Source organism: Zalophus californianus, chromosome X (assembly GCF_009762305.2).
Source record: "Zalophus californianus isolate mZalCal1 chromosome X, mZalCal1.pri.v2, whole genome shotgun sequence".
NCBI classification, from domain to species: Eukaryota; Metazoa; Chordata; class Mammalia; order Carnivora; family Otariidae; genus Zalophus; species Zalophus californianus.
Genome location: NC_045612.1, coordinates 109,079,137 through 109,103,328, shown reverse-complemented (window position 1 = coordinate 109,103,328; position 24,192 = coordinate 109,079,137). Strand labels below are relative to the sequence as shown.

Genomic DNA, 24,192 nt, shown 5'->3' with positions numbered 1-24,192 from the left:
TATTTTATTATACATTACTTTCTTTTTATTTGTCCTTTCTGCCAGGGTATTATGTTGATTTTTTTTCCTTTACAATTATGCATAGCGATATGTGGTGTCCCCTATGGGTTTCATTTCAGGTTAGTACAGGAGGGCTACTGAATATATGTTATTAAAGGAATCATTGGGTCTGAGACCCAATAACTAATACAAATAAGTCATCCTTAGCATAATATGACAATACCATTTCTGTCTCCAAGGTCCCCAGCATATCTGCCTGCAGTCTGACATCAAAGAGTGGCGCATCATATTACCTTGGCTTCAAGACTATAAGTAGATTGTTGAACTCTGCCCCAGTCACTACCATTTGTGGCCCCAAATAACAATTTTATCCATTTTCTTTTTTTTTTCCTCCTTTTTTCCTTCCTGGCATCCGCTGAGCCATTGGCATTACTGCCACTGCCCACAGTGGCAGCCACATCCCATCATGAGAAAAAGCCATCATCTGCTGAATTGTATCCATTTTCTTGATCAGTTCTTGCAGCATTGTTATTTTGTTCATCGGAACATCTGGTGCCCTCTTGGAAAAGGACTTACTCAAAAAGTCCGGTGGCTCAAATATTATGACAGTTGTAAAATGAGGCGAACCTCCGTTTCCTTGAGTTTAGAATTTGCCCCTGAGGAATGTGGAGGCAGGCATGAGCAAGCACATCCGTTTTGTCTCATGCAGTACATAGTGGCAATAAACACCCTGGGTAAGAAAATAAGCACTTAGTGCTGTGCACACAGTAACAAAAAAATAAATATATACTTTGAGCTGGATTCAAATACGAACCTACAGGTCATGTTGTCAACACAGTGAAAAAGGAAAAAAAAATGCATCATCAGTGAATAAACCTGTAATGAGTATGCAGGGCTATCCTTTGGCAAGATTGCAGAGCACCTGGCGTTTCCAGGACTTGTATCTTCTTTCTCAGGTGCCCTTTCCTTCCCTCCCCTCAGCACCTCTCGGGCCAGCAAGCCTAAGGCTCTCAATGCACTTGGAATCGGCAAGCGTTTTTGAGCTACTTTTCTTTTTTTTAAGATTTTATTTATTTATTTGACAGAGAGAGTACACGCACAAGTCGGGGAGCGGCAGGCAGAGGGAGAGGGAGAAGCAGGCTTCCCGCTGAGCGGGGAGCCCGATGCGGGGACTCGATCCCAGGACCCCGGGATCATGACCTGAGCCGAAGGCAGACGCTTAATGAATGAGCCACCCAGGCGCCCCTTGAGCTACTTCTGCTGTATGTCAGGCAATGTGGGAGGCACGATCAAATCCATGTCTGATTTGATCAAACCCCCGTCAGAAGGAAGGGGGGCTGATACACGTTTTTTCTAACTAACTCCAGGGTTTTTTTTTAAGAGCAGACAGGCTTTTTCTGGAGATCAGAATAGTGGTTATCCTGGACAGGCAGAAGTGACTGGGAAGGGGCATGAGGGTTTCTGGGGAGCTGGTAATATTGTGTTTCTTTTTTTTTTTTATTGTGGTGAAAAATACATATCATAAAATTTACCACCTTAACTGTTTCTAAGTGTGCAGTTTAGTAGTGTTAAGTGTATTCCCATTGTTGTAAAGTAGGTCTCCAGAACTTTTTCATCTTGTAAAACTGAAACTCTCTACCCATTAAGCAATAACTCGTTTTTCCTGTCCCCAGCCCCTGGTAACACCATTCTACTTTCTATTTCTATAAATTTGACTACTTTAGATACTTTATACAGGTGGAATCATACAGTATTTACCCTTTGGTGACTGGTTTATTTCACACACTTTTGATGTCCTTCAAGTTTCATCCATATTGTAGCATGTGACAAGATTTCCCTCCTAATGTTGTATTTCTTGATCTGGATGCTAGTTACCTGAGTATGTTCACTTTGGGAAAATTCATTCAGCTGTGCATTTATTAACTGGACATACTTCTATATGCATGTTCTACTTCCAAAGAGGACTTTACTTTAAAAAATAGATGGAGATAAAATTTAAAAATCATTACTACTATTTCTACTAAGCTATTAGTAACTTGTGTTAATGTTTCCCAGAGGTGTTTTAGAAGTACCAGTTAGAGAAGGCAATGCTTAACTCAAAGGGGTACTTGCTGAAGGCAGAACTTCAGAAGAGGTGGCTTGGGGCACCTGGGTGGCTCAGTTGCTGAAGCATCTACCTTCTGCTCAGGTCATGATCCCAGGGTCCTGGGATTGAGAGCCCCGTGTCGGGCTCTCCACTCAGTGGGAAGTCTGCTTCTCCCTCTGCCCCCACCCGCTGGTGCTCTCTCTCTTTCTCTCAAATAAATAAATAAAATCCTTTTTAAAAAAAAAAAAAAAAGAAGAGAGGGCGCCTGGGTGGCTCAGTTGGTTAAGCCACTGCCTTCGGCTCAGGTCATGATCCTGGAGTCCCGGGATCGAGTCCCGCGTCGGGCTCCCTGCTCGGTGGGGACTCTGCTTCTCCCTCTGACCCTCTTCCCTCTCGTGCTCTCTATCTCTCATTCTCTCTCTCTCAAATAAATAAAAAATCTTTAAAAAAATAAATAAATAAATTTAAAAAAAGAAGAGAAAGGGTGCCTGGGGTGGCTCAGTCTTTAAGTGTCTGCCTTTCGCTCAGGTCATGATCCCAGGGTCCTGGGATCAAGCCCTACATCAGGCTCCCTGCTCCGCGGGAAGCCTGCTTCTCCCTCTCCCACGCCCCCTGCTTGTGCTCGCTCTCTCTCTCTCTCTCTCTGTCTCTCTCTCTCTCTGTCAAATAAATAAAATCTTAAAAAAAAATGAAAAAAGAAGAGATGGCTTCACACAGGCCCTATTCAAATTTTACCTGAAGTGTGGCTCTGAGCCCCTTTATACAGAAGCCTGGTACTGCCCATCACAATCCAAAATCACTAAAAATTAATACCCTGCCACCACCAAACAAGAGCAGAAGGTAAAGGGGGGAAAAAACTGTCCTTAAAGAGGGGAATGAAATTGGGAAGAAAGCCCACTGAAGAAAATTTTAGGAGAAAGAACAAAGAACCAACTGAGCCACCCAGGCGCCCTCTCTTCTTTTTTTTAAAAAAGAGTTTTGCTGATTGTTAGAAAAACGAAGAGCCAAACAGATAATCAACACAGGACACCCAGTGAAACTTGCATTTCAGATAATCAACAAATAGGTTTTTAAAGTAGAAATACGTTCCAAATAATGCATAGGACATACTTGTACTAAAAACCTAGGTGTTGTTTATCTGAAATTCACCTTCCGCTGGGCGCCCTGTATTTTACCTGGAGAGCCTAGATACAAGGGAAGGAAGGAGGGAGACAAAATCATGGGGAACACAAAAATGTCTTTTCAAAGCAGGGAACCAGCTCAAAGCCAGATTCTCTGACAAGTACCTAGCACTGGATAATATTCCCTGTCCTAAATGAGGGAAAGAACTTTCCACTAAGAATTGGTTTGATTTTGCAATTAAGAAAAAATTAGACTTTTCTTGAATGTCTTGCTTAGGGGTCCAGAGTTTAATCCAAATCTTGTCACATTGGCTATTTCCCAGAGAGCTGAGTGACAGAATAGGATAACCTACAAGAATGGTGTGTGGGGCTGCAGGGAGGAAGGGCAAGGGACTTCCTCCGAACACCTAGTACCTGGTAGTGACTTATCTTGTCAGTTTTCATCTGAAGAAATTTTGATGTATATAAATAGGGGTTGCCATTAAAAGTAGTGCATCCGTAGTGGTGGGGAAAAACAAATTCCTGAATGCTCCGCCCTCCCTATTCATCAAAGCAAAAGCATCCAAGATTCACTTAAGGTGAATGAAGGCATTTGTTCTGGAAGAGTTGGCCTTGTCACACAATTTCTGATTCACTTTGAAGCCCTGCAGCTAAACCCTTCTAATTCTGAGTCAATAGAAGGGATAATCAGGCTTGATCAATGAAAGTTCTCAGGCTCATTGTTTAAAAGAAATAATTTTTAAAATTGCAAGTATATAATAGGGATTAAATAATTAACAAGATGAGTCTAGGCTGGTTTTGCAAGGCCCATTTTAACGATTGGTTTTTAAATCAGAAGTATAGTTGCGTGCAGCTAAAAGCAAGTGTCCTCTAAATAGTTTGTTAGTAGACCTAGGTAAACTCTATGTTCTATGATCTTTTTACACCATTAATTGCTTAATAAGCTTTTCTTTCATAGAGTGTTTGAAGTAAACTTTGGCCTAGCTCAGGTCGAACGATCACAAAACTTTAAAACCATGAAGACTGAATTTATTACATGGAAGCTGTATCTGTGATTGTTATCAACTGGATATGTAGAATCTTGGTTGATACTTTTTATGGCTTTATGAAACTGTCAATAGCCCTGACCTGTATGTCCTTGGACAGTTTCCTTAGGTGTCTATACCTTAACTTCCTCATCTGTAAAATGAGGGAGGGGGTGGACGATGATCTCTAGCCTCCAAGCTCTAAAACATCATGACGAGATCACACTAAGGGTGGTGTCTATCTCAGGGAGTGCTAACTTAGCACAACTTACCTAGAGGTTTCCTTGGTAGGGATGGTTATTATTTTAATGAATAAAGGTAAGAAGAGTATAGAAAAAGTGTTTTCAGTTGCTTCTTGTCCCTTGGAAATCTTTCATGGGTGAAGAATCAGAACTTGGGGAAAAACCAGAACACCCATAAAGCAATAATGTCTAGAAGAGACCAAGGATTGAAGAACTGAGAAGCAGTTACTACAGGGAGAATAGATGCCATGAGAGAAAAACACACCCATCTTTGCTTCCTCAAAAAACCAAATTGTGCCTGCTGGGAACAAGAGATTGACTCCTCGCTAGGACATTGAGTGCTGCCAGAAGCAATATCTTCCATTTGATTCCCATAACAGGAAAAGCATGTAATGGCAACTGTAACACAAGACAAGAGACTATGCCCAGGCCTGAGTGTTTCCACCCACCCCAGCTCTGAGGTGAACAGTCTGTACGTATAGCACCTTGAGGATCAGGCTCTCTCATCTCCAGAATCTTCATACCCATTAAGTCAAGTGTTTAAGATGCAAATTATTTGGATCATGAAACTCTTTTTGTTTTCACACTCATTGCCAAATATTTGTGCACTTTCTGAACATTGTTGTACAAATTATAAACGTATCTAAAAATGTTCAGCCACGGCTTCTTGCTGAGACTCTTCCACATGAGAGAGCTTGTGACCATCCCCTCAGCCACTTTCTCAAGAAAGGGACAGCTTGGAAGGGAGACTTGCAGCTGGGAGGGTAGACTCTGGCGTCAAACAAGGCAAAGTCACTTCAACTGCTTCACCAGCTTCATTCCTTCCCCACACCATGGCTCTGCCTTCCTCACCAAGGGGACAGAAATCTGGAAGGATATTTTAAGCGCCCCTGAGGACTGTGTATATGTGGACACTATGGAGTATATGAGCATACGCGAGGACTGACTAATCAAAGCTAATATTCAAGGGGGTCTAGGAGAAAGAGAGTTGTAACGTGGTCAGGATCAGGATATGTACAGAGTGTGTATGGTGTGTGATATTTTGAAGCAAAGTTCAGGATTTGTTCCAGAAAACTTGGCAAAAATTTTACCCTCTGGGGCATAGGAGGTGTGGTAGGCAGAAGAATGCCCCTACCCAAAGGTGTCCACCTGTTTATCCCCAGAACCTGTGACTATGTTATTTCACATGGCTAAAGGGACTTTGCAGATAGGATTAAGCTAAGGGTCTTGAGTCAGGGAGATGATTCTGGATTATCTGGACGGGCCCAGTGTCATTACAAAGGTTCTTATAGGAGGGAAGCCTCTAGAAAGCAGAAAAGGCACAGGCATAGATTTTCCTTTAGAGCTTTCAGAAAGAATGCAGCCCTGCTGATCCCTTGATTTTAGGACTTCTGACCTCTAGAATTGTAAGAGAATAAATTTTTGCTCTTTGAGACCTTGGTGGTGGACAAACAGACATGGGCTCTGCCAATATGGAACTCGGAGCCACAGGAAGAAGACTGGCATTAAAACAAAAATTGCTATTAATTAACTCAGGTATGCAGTGTGCTGTGAAGTACTTCATGGCACTTGGAGAATGATTAAAAGGAGATCTACTCCTTCTGGATGGTCAGGGAAGGTTTCCCTGAGGATGTGATGTTTAATAAGGCAGATTCTAAGGATGAGTAGGAGTTAGCTGTCTCGGGTCAGTGGGGGTGGAAGGAGCCTTGAAGAAAGATGGAAGAGCTTTTCCAAAAGCTGTAGGCAAGCAAAGTGTTGTGTTTTAAGGAATTAAACTAAGTCCAGTATTGTTGGAGCCAACGGAACAAGGGTTGATGCTGTACAAGAGGAGATGGAGGGGTGACTAGGGCCTGGGCTAGGCAGGGCCTTCTAGGCCAATGAAGGACGGTGGTATGTCCATATTTACACTTTTAAAGATCACTTAGGCTATAGTGGATGAAAGAATGGATTGAGGGGCAAGAGAAGATACCAAGAGACCAGTTATTAAGGACACAGCCTGGGTAAGAAGTAAGGTAGCTCTGGTCAGGATGGTGGCAGTCAGGATGGAGAGAAGCAGAAGGGTTCAAGAGATAGATATATAGGACAGAGAATCAAAAGATTTGATGATTGATGGAGTGTGAGAGGTGACAGAGAGGGAGGTGTTAAGGATGATGCCTAGGTTCGTAGATGAAGCAACTCTGTCAGCAGAATTTCCATTTTCTAAGGAAGGGAACAATGCTGGAAGAGAAGAATTTTGGTGGGAAGATCGGAAGTATGACTTTGGACCTGGATAACTTGAAGGGGCCACTGAGACATTCAGGTGGAAATGTCAAGTAGGCATTTGCCTACACAGGGGCAGGAGATTTAAACTTAGGAGTCAGAATTTCAATGGTAAGTGAAGGTCTGGGGACAGTGGAGGCTGGCGAGGAAGGGAGAAGCTGGTAAGCGGAGGGCCTAGCAATCTCAAAGGAAGCAGAGGGCAGAGAAAAGACCGGGAAGTGACTAGAAAACCAGGAGAAAAACAAGGAGGGTGTGGAGCCACTGAACTGAAAGGAAAAGAGTTTTGCAAAAAGGAGGGAGTGGCCGTGAGATAAAAATAAGAACTAAGAAGTATTCCTGGGACATGAAGATCTTTGGTGACCTCAGCATGAATTTGGTGTGGTGGAGGAAAGGGGATGGCACCTAGGAACTGCCATCTCTTCTAAGTGTTTCTGGCAGACGCTGGTCGGAACAGGGTCTTCAGGAAAAGCTAAGAACCAGTGAGAAGGCCGGAGGGAAACTGTTGCTCGCGACCGGCTGAATTACGTGCCCCGCCGCCACCGCCACCGCCACTGCGCATGCGCAGCGGTACTTCCCCGGCCCAGAAAGACAGAGGTAGGTGGTGGACGCGGCTCCAGACTGCCGGGGCCTTAACCGTATCTCCTTGTTCACTTGTCACCTTTGGCCAGAATCACTCCATCACTCCTTCTTTCTCTTAGCTCTCTGGGCCTTGCTAGCAGCCATCCCTGTCTCCATTCTTGCTTATTCTGAGACTGGACCCATGAACTCACCCTCTCATTCTCTTTCTTCCTTTGGGTCTCCTGGTGTTGGAGAGATTTTGTGTCTCCAGGGAGTGTGAGTGAATTGACATTTCAGAGCAATTGTTTTGAATTGGGTTTGAATTCCCATGTGCAGGGCTGGCAAAGACACCCAACAACAGCCATCAGTGGGGAGCTAGTCCCATGTGTATATGCAAGGTATCTGGAGAACCGCTTAGTGTGATGGCTCTGATACTTTTCACCCTAAGCAACACAAATCTCCCCAACCTGACCCAAACTGTAAAGGAGGTGTCCTGGCCTATATAACTGGCGGTTCAGAGGAAGCTTCGGGGTTGGTTTGATTTAGTCACCTGACAACATCATCAGGGACCCTGTCTCTTCTCATTTCTGCTCTGCTCTCTACAAAGTCGGCTTCACCCTGGTCACGAGACGGTTGTCAGCTCTGATGCTACATGCTTAGTTGCATGCACTCAGAGATGGGGAGAAGGTAGAAAGAGAAGAGAGATTCTTCCAGAAGCTCCCTCTCAATAGCAAGCAAGTTTCTTTCACAGAAGCCTCCAGGAAATGTCTCCTCCTTTCTCATTGACCTAAATTGGGTTGTGTACCCATCCCCGAACCACTAATTTTTAGATTGAGCCATATATTTCATTACGACAGGGGCGCCTGGGTGGCTCAGTCGGTTAAGCATCTGCCTTCAGCTCAGGTCATGACCCCGGGGTCCTGGGTTCGAGCCCCGCGTCAGGCTTCTTGCTCAGTGGGGAGCCTGCCTCTCCTTCTCCCTCTGCCCCTCTCCCCCTGCTTGTGCTTGCTTACACTCTCTGTCAAATAAATAAATAAAATCTTAAAAAAAACATTACTACAAACAAAGGAGGTGTGTATGCAGTGGTTCTTCATGGAACATGGCCAGTCCTGTGAGCAAACAAAAATAGTGTATTCGGTGAGTGACTTCATGGAGAAGTGTGAGGGGAGGGTACAAGTCTCCTCCCTTGTGAGAAGCCAGGAAGGCTATTGGAAGAGCCAAAGAGTTGCTCCGGGTTGAGGATTCAAATAATGGTAAGACAAAATGTTCCTCTATTTTTTGTCTACTGAAATCCAGCTTACATATAATTCAGATGGAATTCCCTGACCATGACTATGAGGTTCATAGAGGAGTCCAACCTCCTCCACTTTTATGAGGCAACAGAGCATAAGAATGGGAACGGGTGTTGCTTGGACTATGCTGCCAAATAAAACTTACTCAAGACCAAAGTGACTTTTCTCACTGAAACCAGAGCAACAACAGGAATCCTGACAAGGAAAACACATGCATACGTGCGTGCGCACACGCACATGCGCGAACATTCACACACACACACACACACACACACACACACACACACACACCACAGCCACAGTGAAAGAATGAAGCCATTTTGAGGGAGAGGAATAAAAGAAGAAAAGGGTTATACAAGGAGAAACAAAATACAGCTCTGACTCATGCAATAAGCTTGTGTGGTGAAAAAATAATTGGAGAATAATATCAGAGTTCTGAACTTGGCTTTGAACATTAACATAGCTTTCACTTGTACATTTGGGGGTAGTTATTTCCCGCTTTCACTATTTCCTTCACCCTCCAGGTTAGGAAATTATTCCCTCGAGTAAAACAACATTATTTTCTCTTGTTTTCTGGGAAAGTGCTTATGCTAACTCTTCCCTCAGGATTTGTTGAATAAGTTAGTAGCTGATGAAAGATAGCAGCAGGTGACTACATTGGCATTGATAAATAATTGAGTACTGTAGTTAGAGTTAGAGACTCATGATCTTTTTTCTAGAGATCAGCTGAAGTCCAGCCCTCTCACTTTACATATGAGGAACTGGGCATGGAAAGATAAAGCAATTTCCCCAAATCCACAGAGCTACTTAGTGGCAGATCTAGCCCTGGGACTTCGGGGTCAGGGGTCTACTAGGCTATGCTGTCCTGCTCAAATGTATCGAACAGCCACAGTGCCCATGATTGAAAGCTTCCTCTGGCCAGGAGGGTACCATCTCCACTTCTCACAACAAATCTTTAAAGGAGGTTTTATCACTCCCATTTCCCAGGTGAGAAAACCAAAGCTCAGAGCCGTTAGCTAACTCACTTAAGACCACACAGTCAGTACATAGTAGAACGGCCTAATCTTGCGGGATGACCAAGTAGGGATTACCAGTATCTAAGGCTGATCCTCCACCTCCGTGGGGACTGGTGATGGCTTGCCTGGTATCACAAGGAATGCCCAAAGGGCCACACAACCAGAAGTATTGATCTAGCTCCTTGGCTATGGTGCCTAAAGGTTGAACTTGGGGTCACTGCTAGGAAAGAGCAGAGTCTTGAGGGAACGGGATGCTGAAGAGTTATGTTTTCTTGGGAAGGGAAACTATATGGAGCAAAGGGGAACTTTTCAGGCTGAGTTGGATGATACTTGTCAGGTGGAGACAGGGTGAAGGGAAGGGTTCTCTGGAGAGAGAACAGATCCTGTCCAGCTCCGAATGGTATCTGGACTGAGGCTGGATCTTTGAGTCCCTAACTGGGCTGAGGTGTTTATGGAATCCGATAGCATGCATTTATAGAATCTGATCAGTATGCTACGACTGTACTGTTTTCAAAGGGGGTCCATCGTTACATAGAACTGAATTAACTGTAATCCTGGGCTCAAGATACACAGGTTCATACATGGCTCCCTCTTTAAATAAATACACAAACAAATGTGAACACTCATGAATCCAACATCCAAACCAAAACCTAGAGCAGTCATTGAAGCTGTCTGACAATACCAAGTTTTGAAGAGGAGGATATGGATTGACCAAACCTCTTATTCATCCCTAGGAGTATAAATTAGTTTAATCAATTTGTATTATTTTGTAGTGTTAAACATTCTCATGGAATCTATAAACCCATCCGAAAAATAACATTCACAGCAGCACTGTGTATTTGTCATTCATGGGGCTAAGTAGCAAATTTTTCTTCCCTCTACATTGAAAAGTATCAACAAATACAGGAATCTTTCTTTTCCAAGTGGGGAAAGTCTAGCTCTTCAACAGCACCCACTCACAGGTGGGTGTTAGTTACGGTGTTAGGCTGTATCACTTGTCACCAGTCACGTGTTTGTCGAATTGGCATCTAGGACAAGGGAGGTGTAGTCCCATTTTTTAATGAGGCTTGTCTGTGCAAAGTGATTTGAGTTTTAGAGAACTCATCTGCTTGCATTTCTTTGGCATCGCTTCTTCTTCTCATATCGGTCTTCAAGTCATGGCAGAGACAAAAGCCTTGGCAACTGGATCACACCCCGAACAGTAATCCAGTGTTGGATTTCCTGGCTCTACCATACATCAGTGGACAGCCGTGGGCAAATTCCTGAACTTGTCTGAGCCTCAGATTTCTCATCTGTAAGTAGGTAAATTCACGTGTGCCTTGCGGGGCTGCTATAAGGGATTAAAAGAGCAGACTGCTCCTAACCAGCTGTGGAACAAAGAAGCCCAGCAGCAAATGTTAGTTACCTTTTCTATGGAAACAGGAGTGTGAGGAACACCCTGCAGTATATCTGGCACAGCACTTATCTCATTGAAATTTAGCATGATCCCCAAATGCAAGGCACAGATGTAATTTTACATTTCCTAGAAGCCACACTTAAAAGCGAACAAAAAAAATGAAATTAATTTTAATAATATATCTGATCTAACCTATTTAACTGGTGTATCTAACATGTTACCATTTCAACATGTAATCCGTATAAAAATTATTGATGAGATAGTTTGTGTTCGTTTATTTATTTATTTATTTATTTATTTATTTGGCATACTGAATCCTCGAAATCCCATGTGAATTTTACACTTAACAACACGTCTCAGTTGGATCGGCGCATTTCAAGGGCTCAAGAGCCCCACTTGGCTAGTGGTGCTGAGTTGGGCAGCGCAGCTTTAGCACTTCTAAGGAGAGTGAATCTCTTTAGATTTTGAAATCTGGCCTCTTCAGTTCTATTCTAGTGCACAATTCAAACAGTGGGATGCGAATGACCCCATTACTTTTCCTTTACTATCACTAATTTATAGTTGTCTCATAGACGGGACACAGGTCACATTATCCTAGAGCAGAGGTCTCCAGTCTCCTTGGGAGAAAGGACTGTTTTTCTTTTCCTCAAAGCTTTCAAACCTCCAGAAAATTAGAATAATTGGAGGGAGGGAAGGGTGGAAAGAGTTGGGGCTGACAATAAAACTCCAGCACGCTGGAGAAGAGTCCTTCCTGGATGCTACACAAGCCTCCTGGATGGAAGGAAGTCTTAGTAACTTTGGAACTGACTCAAGTCTCCTGTCGGGTTCACATTCGGTGGTCGTGATGGTAGAGACTGGGGGAGAGGCTGCACCTCGGCCAACAGCTTGGACGGATGAGGGCTGTGCTCAACTTGCTCATGTGAGAAACGCCAAGTTTTCCAGATAATGGGTGGCATCTTAGATGTCAGAGTCCACTGCAAATAATGGTTCATGCTCAGTTAATTATGGGCACTAAGTAAATATTAATAGAAACTGATAAGATCACGATTTGTATAAAAAGAGCAGTAGATTCTGCAAGTTGCTATATAATTAACTTTCATCTTTTGGGGTAAAGGAGAGCTGAATAAGGCCTTTCATGTTACCTATTCTGGGTTCATATTTTTGGATTGTGTTCCCACCCAGAGACTCCAAGGATCTCCTAAATGTCAACCTAACCATGGTATCACTCAAAACACTCTTTGGTGGTTCTTGTATTATTGGCATTTTGCTGTTTCCTTTCAGAATTTTTCCATGAAGTTTTTGTGATCTCTTCGTAGCAGAGCTCAAATTTAATACATCATTTTGTATCTTGCTTTTACCCACTTATAATATTTGCATTTTCCATGTTCTCATATAGACTTCCTACAACACATTTTTAACAGTCTGATGGTCCACTGAGTACATGTGCCATGATTTACTTAACCGTTTTCCATTATTGTCTTTTCCTTCTGGATATTATAGGATGTAATTTTGTTTCATAACTTGTGCACAGGAAACAGTACCTTTCTTTATTTTTTAAAATAAGATTAAATCTGGGTTTGAATTCCCATGTGCAGGGCTGGCAAAGACACCCAACAACAGCCATCAGTGGGGAGCTAGTCTCATGTGTATATGCAAGGTATCTGGAGAACCGCTTAGTGTGATGGCTCTGATACTTTTCACCCTAAGCAACACAAATCTCCCCAACCTGACCCAAACTGTAAAGGAGGTGTCCTGGCCTATATAACTGGCGGTTCAGAGGAAGCTTCGGGGTTGGTTTGATTTAGTCACCTGACAACATCATCAGGGACCCTGTCTCTTCTCATTTCTGCTCTGCTCTCTACAAAGTCGGCTTCACCCTGGTCACGAGACGGTTGTCAGCTCTGATGCTACATGCTTAGTTGCATGCACTCAGAGATGGGGAGAAGGTAGAAAGAGAAGAGAGATTCTTCCAGAAGCTCCCTCTCAATAGCAAGCAAGTTTCTTTCACAGAAGCCTCCAGGAAATGTCTCCTCCTTTCTCATTGACCTAAATTGGGTTGTGTACCCATCCCCGAACCACTAATTTTTAGATTGAGCCATATATTTCATTATGACAGGGGCGCCTGGGTGGCTCAGTCGGTTAAGCATCTGCCTTCAGCTCAGGTCATGACCCCAGGGTCCTGGGTTCGAGCCCCGCGTCAGGCTTCTTGCTCAGTGGGGAGCCTGCCTCTCCTTCTCCCTCTGCCCCTCTCCCCCTGCTTGTGCTTGCTTACACTCTCTGTCAAATAAATAAATAAAATCTTAAAAAAAAATTACTACAAAGGAGGCTCTTCCCACCCCCCCCCCCCCCCCCGTCCCCAGCACAAATCCACTGCATGGGCAATAAACAAAAGTGGAGGTACTTACCAAGAGAAGAGGGAATTAATTTACAGAGATTACCAAAATGTCTCATATCTTCCAACTTCTGTTTTCAGTCCTGTTTTCCAAAAACAGCACAGCAGCCCAGAGCTCAGACCTGAAGGCTCCATTGTCTTATAGGTCAGGGAAGATCAGCTACCTCTTTCTGTTGCTCCTCCAAGAGGTACAAGAACAAACCACAGATTTAATTTCTTCATAAATTATCCTGCCACACCATTCCTGTGCTTAAAATCTTTTTGGGGGGGGAAAGGGGGAAGAGAGCGACCACAGTAGTAGACTGAAAACCCTCCTTTGTTAGAGACAAAAGGACAGGGTAAATGGACTTGAAGAGGATTTGTACCACCCGGAGTAGTTTGTCAAAAGAATCGTGAATCTGGGCACTTGGAAAAATAGAGCTACTGCTTCAAATCCCACTCATCTTCGCACTCTTAACTTTCCACTCTTCGAATCAAAAGGTGGGCTGGTGAGTGTTGGACATAATGAAAATTTCCTTCAATAGGTTAATGAGTAAATAAATTGTGCTCCCTCCAAACCACGGAATATTATTCACACCTAAAAAGAAATGAGCTATCAGGCCACAAAAAGACATGGTTGAACTTTAAATGCATATTACTAAGTGAGAGAAACCAATCTGAAAAGGCTGTATGATTCCAACTGTATGACATTCTGGGAAAGATAAAATTATGGAGACAGTACAAAGTTCAACGCCAGCCAGGGGTTAGCAGGAAGGGATGTGTAGACAGAGTACAGAGAATTTTTAGGGCAGTACATTTGTCCAAAGCTACAGAATGTATAGCACCAGGAGTGAATAGTAAAATGCGGACTTTGGTTCATAATGGTTCATAATGATGTGTTGATGCAGGTTCACTGATTGTAGCAAATGTGCCAGTCTGGTGCGGGGTGGTGATGGTGGGGGAGGCTGTGTGTGTGTGCGTGGTGGGGGGAGACAGGACGTGTGTGGGAACTCCCTGTAGTTTCCACTCCATCTTGCTGTGAACCTAAAAATGCTTTAAAAAACATAAAGTCTATTTTGGGGCACCTGGGGGGCTCAGTCGGTTAAGCATCTGACTCTTGGTTTTGGCTCAGGTCATGATCACAGGGTCATGGGGGGTTGTGCCATGTCCGGCTCAATGCTCAGCAAGGAGTCTGCTTGAGATTCTCTTCTTCTGCCTTTCTTTCTGCCCCTCCCCCCAACTCATGCAAATGTGCACTCTCTTCTCTCTAAAATAAATCTTTTAAAAATATTTTAAAATGTTAAAAATAAATAAATAAAGTCTATTTTTAAAATGCAGGCTGGTATCAAAAAACATGGAATTGAGAGTCAGGATACCTGGATTCAAATTTGGACTGTCATATACAAGCTGTGTAAGCTTAAATTATTTTAACCTTTCTATGTCTTAGTTCGCTCACCTGTAAAATGAGGATATGATTCCTTCATCAGACTTACGCGAATAGACAAACATAGGTCCTTTCACAGAGCACATGGTAGGTGCTTTTAAAATATGTCATTTGAGAGTAAAGGGAGAAGGAGGGAGACACAGGGACACCAGGAGTTCATAGCCAAGTCAAATGTCGGTGGAGGCGTTTTATAACAAGATCCACCCACTAGTGATTGATGATGAGATAATCAGGGGTTATTTTTTCCTCTCATCTATTGCACTTCATTTCGGCTTTTGGCTTTATCAAATTATGATTTGATAAATTGCCCATTATTGCCTGAATTACTCAGAATACTGTCCTTGCCTTTGTTTCCCATTGAGAGCTGACAGGAAGGAATGTGATTTGGGGTGGTTTTTACTGTTCCTGTTGTTGGTTTTCATTTATTTAAAAAATATTTATTGTGGGCCTAGTGAGTGGTCCTGATGCTGGACATGGTAGCAAAGCAGCGAGAGAAGCTAGACTTGGGCTCAGCCATCACAGGTGTTGTGTCTAGGGTGGAAGACAGACATTTCTGAAATTCGAACAGTTTTGAGTATTACAATGAGAAGCACAGAGAATCAAGGAACAGTGTAGCAAGGGGAACAATTTGCCTTCCTAGTCAGGGAAGGCCTCCCTTGTTTTCTAAGTTGATGCGGCTGCTGAGGTCTGAGGCATTAGCCAGAAGGAACAGGGAGCTGGGTGAGAGTGCCTAGGGTAGGACAGCAGTTCTCGCTCTTGAGCATGAGTCAGAATCACCTGCGGGGCATGCAGATGAGTTGACTATTACTGTCGGACAAAGTATTTAAAAACTGAATAGCTGGAAACAACAAACATTTATTACACCAAGCCATGAGAGTTTCTGTGGGTCAGAAGTCTAAGAGCCACTTAGCTGAGTGGTTGTGGCTCAGAACCTCTCGCAAGGTTCCAGTCCAGGTGCCAGGGAAAAATCTGCTTTCAGGCTCACTCCCATGGGGTTGTCCACAGGGCTGCCTCACAGTGTGGCAGGTGGCTTCTGAGAGAGAAAGACGGAGAGCAAGGGAGAGAGAGAAAATCCCCAAGAGAGAAGTCAATTTTTTTATATTTTTTTAATTTTCACGTTATTATTTTTTTGGTAATACATATTCTTTAAATGTTCAGTAGTTATTCTATGGTTATAAAATATTTTTATTAATATCTTATATTTTGGGGCACCTGGGTAGCTCAGCTGTTAAGTGTCTTCCTTCATTTCAGGTCATGATCCCAGGGTCCTGGGATCGAGCCCCGCATCGGGCTCCCTGCTTGGCGGGAGGCCTGCTTTTCCCTCTCCCTCTGGGGCTTGTGTTCCCTTTCTCGCTGTCTCTCTCTGTCAAATAAATAAATAAAATCTTTTAAAAAAATCTTACATTTTTTCTTTGAATATGCCTTATTTTACATTTTGTAACCAAAAGATACTGCTTTCTCCCCTGTTTTATTGAGATACAATTGACATATAACATTATATAAGTTTAAGGTGTACAACATAATGATTTGGTATATGTATATATGGCCAGACGATTACCATAATATATTTAGTTCACACCCATCAACTCACATAGTTACAGTTTTTTCCCCTTTCGATAAGAACTTTTAACAACTCTTAACTTTCAAAAATCCTAGTTATAAGTTAAAATAAGTTCTGGGGATATAACGTACAACATGATGACCATAGTTAATAGTGTATTGTATAATTGGCTTTATTTTTTTCAAACAGTTTCAGATTTACAGCAAAATTGAGAAGATAGTACACAATGTTCTTATATGTCCTATGCTCCATTTCCCCTACTATTAATAGCTTGCGTTATATGTTACATTCATTAAATTTGTGAACAAATGTTGATATATTATTATTAAACACATTTCGTCCAAAGTTTATCTTTTATTAAGAATTCTGTAGTTGTGGGGCACCTGGGTGGCTCAGTCGGTTAAGCGTCTGCCTTTAGCTCAGATCATGATCCCAGGTCCTGGGATCGAACCCCGTGTCGGGCTCCTTGCTCAGCTGGAAGCCTGCTTCTCCCTCTGCCACTCCCCCTGCTTGTGCTCTCTCTCACTCTCGCTCCCTGTGTCAAGTAAATAAAAGAATCTTAAAAAAGAAAAAAAAGATTTCTGTAGTTTTTATTTAGTGTCCTTTTATCTGTTCCAGAATCCCATCCAGGATAGCACATTATATTTAGTTGTCATGCCTCCTTAGGCTCCTCTTGATTGTCACAGTTTCTCAGATGTTCCTTGTTTTTAATGACCTTGATAGTTTTGAGGAGTACCGGTCAGGTATTTGTAAGAGTGAAGTCGTTTTATAACCTAATCTTTGAAGTGAGATCTTATCACTTCTGGCCATCCTCTATTTGTTGGAAGTGAGTACTAACTCAAGCCCACACTCAAAGGGAGAAGAATTAAATTCCATCTCTTGGGGGGAGGAATATCAAAGAATTTTTGGCCATGTCTTTAAAACCCTCAAAGCTTGTTAAAACACAGATTGCCAGGCCCCACCCCCAGGGTTTATCATTCAGTAGGCTTGGGGTGGGGTCCAAGAGTTTGTATTTCTAACAAGTTCCCAGGTGATGTTCCTGCCGGTGGTCCAGGGATGTTGCTTTGAGAGTCACTGGGAGTGGGCCCAGGCAAACCTTGGTGTGTACAAGGAATTGAAAAAAGTTCATCAAGATCTACTTATTTCTTTCAAGATCCTTCTAACTATAACCAGCACTGAAATCAACTCACTGGTTTAACTTCTGAATTTTGCCAGTTAACATGAGACTATTAGCTTAAAAAAACGTATTGCTGTATGAAAGAGGTAGAACAATGTTTTATTTTTATATTATTTTATTTTATTTCATTTGATTGTCACAGATGCCAGGGAGAGAAATCAGGTATCTCCATCCGACATAAGAGGTAACTGGGACAGAGAAAGGCTAAGTGACTTGTCTAAGGCCACACAGCCAGTTAATGATAGAACCAAGCTTAGAACTCAGTCATTTGAGCCCTGGACTAGTGCAATTTACATTACACCAGACTCTCATATATTACACCAGACTCTCACACCCACTCCAACTTCTAGGACTTCGCCAGCTTTTGGAGAAGCATAAGTAAAACTAGTCACATGACAGTTGAAGTAATCAAATCAACAGAATACACTGATTGTGTTCACTGGAAAAGGAAAGAGTGACACAAGTGATGTGCCAACTCAGAAAGATCTTCTGCTGCTTAGGTTGGGAGAAGCTTCCTCTTTACTGACTATCGCAGCCATCACCAAGTACACTCTGACATCCGGGTAGCACCTGCAAAAGTCACTGGAAGAATCACAGGCTGCGGGTCTTCTTTTTGTCTGCCCATGCACACTAACGGGATTGCTTAGCTCGGCTGGCAAAGTACCCAGCTAAAGAGGTTGTCAGTACATCTCTTCTAGGTTTTGGTTTGAATGGAGAGGACATGGTAGTCTATGTACCATACCACCACCAAGATGATCAAGATGTATTTGAAAATCTAGAAGTATGGGCAGACCACTGGATGCCTTTGAGGGTATGTATTACTTTTCTTTAAGTTCAGAATAAAGACGCAACTGGTAAGCAAAGAATTGGGTGCATAAATACCCAATGAAGTCACAAAAGTTAAATAGCTACACACCAATAATTTTATTCAACGAGAAAACCAGCCTAATCAGATCAAAAGAGTGGTCTCCAGTTACATTTTTACCTTTCCTTAGAGAACATTCTACTTTTCCTTTTAACTGATGTTTATACATTCCCAGAAATAAGGTTTGGTGAAAATGGTTAAAGTCAGCAGTACTTCATACACCATTAGGAAATCATGATTTCATATACTGAGCCCCGAGTTCAAGTTCACTGGTATGCAGAGAAAAAATACCCAACACCTAGTGTAAGCATAGACTCCTATCCAAATGTAGTGGTGCTGGAGGTTGGTGAAGCCTGAAAGAGGGAACTGTCCTATGGTGGTGGTGGTTGTGGTGCTGGTGAGTGAGGCGGTATGAAAGATAATGCCAATGACCTTTAATTTGAGCCCTTCCAGTGGTAGTGGTGGTATGAAACAGCCAATTGGTATGAGAGAGAGTATGGGGGTGGGAGGCACGAAACCAAGTGTCAGTGATGTTAGAATTGATACAGTCCAACGGTGGTTGTGGTGGCACGAAACAGTCAATGACTTAATCTTGTCCAAATGTGATGGCCTCAGGTGGGAAGATGGTAGGGGAAGGTTGGTGGGAACGAGAGGCGGAAGGCCACGAAACAGAGGGAGTGACCTAACATTCCTGTCCAAAGGTGTTCAAAAGACAGTTTAAGGGTGGGGAGATGGGAGTGTGGGCGGAGGCGGTGCGGTGGGCCATCTAACAGAGATTTAGTGACGTGACAATTAAGCCTGTCCAACGGGTGCGGGGCGGGCGTGAAACATAGCCACATTTAATTCTGCCTAAGGCGGTGGTGTGGTGGCAGGCATGAAACAGCCACTATTGTTAAGTGGTAAAAGGGACATGAAAAGCAAAGTATCAAGACGTAATGAGAATCCTGAAGGGCCGTAGCCCGCCGGTCCAGGGAAGGCCTCCCGGAAGAGGGGCCTGCGGCTGAGAGCGGCCTTGAACAAGGCGTAGGGCTGGCTTCCGGGCGTGGACGCCGGGCCTCCTTGCAGTCCCACGGCACCTTCGCTACCTCTGCCTCGCGAAGGACTTAACCGGGGGCGGGACGCGGGGCTGCTGCACTTGCCGGGCGGGGCTCAGACCCAGGAGCAACGGAGGGAGGCGCGGCATCTGAGCGAACTCAAGCAAAAGAAAGCGAGGGCGGCGACAGCGAATCAGCGGCCGGCGCGTGCGGCCGCGCGCCCCCCGTGCCCCCGGCGCCCTCCGTGCGCCGCGTACGTGCGGCGGCCGGCTCCGCCCCCGTGGGCGGGCCCTGGGGAAGCCGCGGGCGGCCGGCCGCGGCCCGGGAGCTGCTGCTGCTGCTGCGGCGGCTGCACCCGCGGCGCCAAGGCCGAGGCGGAGGCAGGGGTGCGAGCTCGGCTGACGTGCCGGATCCGCGCGGCTCGGCTGCATCGGCTCCTGCGGCTGCCTGAGCGTCTCGGCTGGTGTGTGCACGGCCTCGGCGAGGATGCGGCTTTTCCGGTGGCTGCTGAAGCAGCCGGTGCCTAAGCAGATCGAACGTTACTCGCGTTTCTCGCCATCGCCACTCTCCATCAAGCAGTTCCTAGACTTCGGTGAGTGCGGGGCCGCGGGCCCCCACGGTCGCTACGGTCCCTACAGCCCCGGGGACGCGGGGCCGCTGCCTTCCGGGCCCGCCGCCGCCGCGGGTCTCTGCAGCTCGGGGCAAAGTCCGTGGGAACCGCGGGCGGGTCTCCGGGATGCCCGGGGGCTCTCCCGGGGAGTCGAATTTCGGGGCGCGGAGGGGGCAGGGCCTGGCACCCGCACACCGGCCAGGGCTTTACTTGGAAACACAGAAACCGCGTCCGAGGACCCTCCTCCAGGCGGGACTCCCCAAACCTGCTTCAGTAGCTTCAAGTCTACTTGACACAGACCTCACCCGTCCTTAAAACTTAGTAGCGGAATGTGGGTGGATTTCAATGCTTTTACTTGTAGATTCTTTTGTTGTTGTTGTTGTTGTTGTTGGGTAAGAGCTGTTTAGAAACACCTTGAGGTCGAATAAATTATGCAATAGCATTTTGTTCCTTTTTTGCCCTAAGGTGCTCTCGTGTGCCTGGAGTGGCAGGACTCGAACTGTTGTCCTTTTCGTGTAATGTTAAAGCAGTTAGAGGCCTAGACTGCGAACGCCTTAAATGCTGGGGAGGAGAGGACGCGTGGGCTCCTAGCGTCAGAGCAGGGTCTGATACACCCCCGGTCTCGGTGCCGACACCTTTCGTCGCGCCTCTCCTTTTGTGTCCCACCACCTTCTCCCGGGTCGAGTGGGCTGGTGGGCAGCTGACGCGGATTGAGGTGGGAGCGCGGAAGACCCGGCCGGCCCTCACCTTGCCCGGGAGGCCTAGCTGAGATGGGAATAGATTCCACCACCTTATGCTCACCGGATCGTGTTTCCCCAGAGTGGTGCCTTTTCAACCACGGAGCGAATACTTGCAATTGCTCAAGGCTTGGGAGGTGGTTGTGAACCACCGGAGAGTAAACAAAAATGCGCACCCAGGTATCCGAATGGAGTTCAGCATCCTTGAAGGGGAGTAAAATGGAGCAGCAAAGATGTTCTGAGCTCTCAGGGGAACATAATGGGGCATCTCTTCATGTAATGAATTTTATGTAAATGTAAAGGGACGGTATCAGGTGGGAATAAAAACTAAAGGTGCAGAGGAGGTAGAACATCCAGGGAAGATCAGATACGCAAAATGTGATGTTGCCTATGCTGAAAAAGTTGGGATAGGAAGAGAGGACTAGGTTAAAGTCGAGGCCATATTAAATTTTAAGCACCCACTTTGCCAGAGAATGATGAGGAGAGTCAAAGTTCAATGAGATGTTGATCTTGGCATCTTAAACTTCACTCCTGAAAGCTTTTCAGTAGTTAACAAATCTCTGGCCACTTTTGAAATTTTAGAGGTTTGAAGCAGCTCCTGACTTAAGAGTTTAGAAACAAAAGGTCACTGTTGCTATAAATAGCATGTTTTCCATCTCTAATTTATGGTTTAGAGAAGATTCTGAAGGTATCAGCTTCACTGGGGTAAACTGAGTTAAGTTAATTCACAGTAAAAGGAGCAAAAGGAATCCAGAAATTCCCCATTTCTTCCACCCTCAAACTTGACATGATAGCTCTGATAGCTTGGCGAAGTTTCAGTTGATTTAGTTCTACAGCAAGCTAGTATCTACCCATGTTAATAGGTGTCTTGGCAAGAATGTTACTTGAGTAGGAAAACCACAGTGGGGGATAGTGTTATCGTGGAAAACCCCTGGGACCAGTATCTGGAAATAAGTGTGCTAATTTTTGCTCTGCCACTAACTCAAGAGTGTGGCCTTGGCTGAGTGAACCTCACTGGGGTTCATTTTCCTCATTAATAAAATATGTGGATTGTATTAGGCAGTCTCTCAAACACAACTCCTGAACTGTGTGATTGTAGTTTCAAAGGAAAAGGGATGAGCTTCTGAAAAGAAAATTACCAAATCTCCTGATAGGTATTTCCCATAAAAGGCTTCTGACCTATTTTGGGAGAGGTAGAGGGATACACTAATCTAGGATAATGGAAGAAGCCTAATAATTGAAGTCTTTTCCTTATAAGGACGCTCGCAGAAGAGCTATATATAATTGTAGTGGAATTTGCTAGAAACTACAAGGCTAGTTTGTAATATCCAGAGACAGGTGGCAGGCAGCCTATGTTTAATGACAACTAGAAGAGTGTTGTCACACAAAGGCCATCTTGACTTCTACCTTTCTTTTAGTTCTTCTAGCTCTTTTTTTAAAAATTTTTATTGTTATGTTAATCACCATACATTACATCATTAGTTTTTGATGTAGTGTTCCATGATTCATTGTTTGCGCATAACACCCAGTGCTCCACGCAGAATGTGCCCTCTTCCAGCTCTTGATAGTTCTTTTGTGGCAAGTAATGTAGAAGTTTGGGAATTTAGAATGGATGTGGGGATATTTTTAAGGTAAGGAGGAAGAAGAAGAGTAAAGAGGCTTCATGCCCCTTCATGATTGTTGAAAACGGCAGATGAAGGCCACCTCATATGCTTAAAGGACCTGCTGGGGAGCAGCAGATGACTGCATGAAGCCAGCCAGGTGTGGACCGTGGCAGACTCCAGAAGGTATGTGCTGGCTCCAGAAGGGGCAGGTGATTGGCTCCAATTCAGTATATTTTAAAAGACCTGAGGCTCAAACAAAGTAGGTATGTGGACTATATTTACCTCCAGGCTGCCACTTTGTGACCTTTAGGATTTTCTCCCTCACTGTTTTACAAACAGGACATAAATTTTTGACAGAGTAACTGGACAGGGACCAAAGAAAGGATGTACATGGAATTCAGTGTTTCAGTATTCATTATAAGCACATCAACAAATAAATTGTAGTTTCTATGGCCCCTGAAATAGCTTTATTATACTAATCTATCCACACTAGTAAAATGAGATTATCTTCCTTGTTTAAGAACAAAGATGAAAACTGGTTGTTACGTCAGAAGTAATGATTTTAAAGAAGGTTTCTCATTCTCAACACTCTTGACATTTTGGGACAGGTCATGGTTGGGGGTGTGTCCTGGGCATTGTTGGAGGTTTACTAAATAAAGCAGCTTCGCTGGCCCCTACCCACTAGATGCCTGCACGTACTAGACAGCACCAGTTGTGACAACCCAATGTCTCCAGATAGCCCCACGTCCTCTGGTGGAGCAAAATCACCCTTTGTGGAGGACCACTGCTGTAGAGCATTTAGATCTGTGCTTTTCATGCCTGGGTCCCATCTCCCAAATTTATGTAAATAGTCTGGGTGTGGGGTGCAGGGCACTGGTATTTTTGGAAGATTCCCAGGTTGTTCTTAAGCATAACCAGCATTGAAAACCACTAATGAGATGATCTTCTGATCTAGAGTACTGTTGCCCTTTCGTATGTGTGCCGTATTTTTCTGTGCCCTTTAAAATAATAAGAGTTTCTTCAACTCCATCTTTACTTGAAGTATGGCGTTCCACCCAGTTAGCAAGTGTTCTAAATGGATGAGTTCATAATGGCAATAGTGCATTCTAAAGGGTGGGGTTTTTTTTTTAAATGAGATTTTCTTTTTGGTCTGAGATGGGAGTTACATGGTTTCAAATTCAAAAAGTGCCAAAGGACATAGACAGAAATGTCATCTTCCTACTTTTGTCCACTAGCCTCCCCATTTTTTGTATAAATGGCAGCTTGTTATAGTTCTGTCCGTACCTTGCTTTTTAAAATTTATACCTTAGGGAGATTTCTGTATCTTTATCTACAGTACTTCCTTTTCCTTTTTTAGGGCTTCTGAGAGTTTGTTTGTATGAGTGTTCTATAATTCATTAGGAGAGCGCCCTCTTTATGGCTGGTGGGTTGTTTCTAGTCTTTGCTATGGCAACCAGTGCTAGCATGAATTGTCCTCTACATGCCTCATTCCATGCGTGTATGAGTGTATATATAGGGCATACTCCTAAACATGGGATTACTACCTCAGAGGGTGTGTGCATTTGAACCTTTCATAAACATTGTCAAATTGCTTTCCCTAGAGGCTGTTTATCCTCTCACTAGAAGTTTCTGAGGGCGCGTGTTTTCCTATGCTTTTACCAGACTGTCATCAAACTTTTGATAAGTAAAAAGTGTTATCTAGTTAGAATTTTTTCTCCTTGAGTAAATGATTTTTTATTTTGGTTTTTTATTATGGAAACTTTTGACCCTTACAGAACTAGCAAGAATCATATG

At 44.1% G+C, this 24,192-nt stretch overlaps 1 protein-coding gene and 1 non-coding gene across 3 annotated transcripts in view; one reads left to right on the top strand and one right to left on the bottom strand.

The window, feature by feature from the left end:
• Positions 1-402: 402 nt before the first annotated feature.
• Positions 403-489, bottom strand: LOC113931667. Its single transcript, XR_003522819.1, has one exon. It is a non-coding gene; the product is annotated as a small nucleolar RNA SNORD35 (small nucleolar RNA).
• A 19,283-nt stretch (positions 490-19,772) lies between these two features.
• PDK3 (pyruvate dehydrogenase kinase 3) overlaps positions 19,773-24,192 on the top strand; it is a 70,428-nt gene continuing 66,008 nt past the window's right edge. The window contains exon 1 of one of the 2 annotated variants that reach the window (XM_027609454.2): positions 19,773-20,039. In XM_027609454.2, the coding sequence (XP_027465255.1) occupies positions 19,934-20,039 (106 nt within the window). In that variant the 5' untranslated portion in view covers positions 19,773-19,933. Of the gene's footprint in view, positions 20,040-22,416; positions 22,582-24,192 lie in introns of those variants that run through there. The other variant, XM_027609455.2, reaches the window with a different exon arrangement.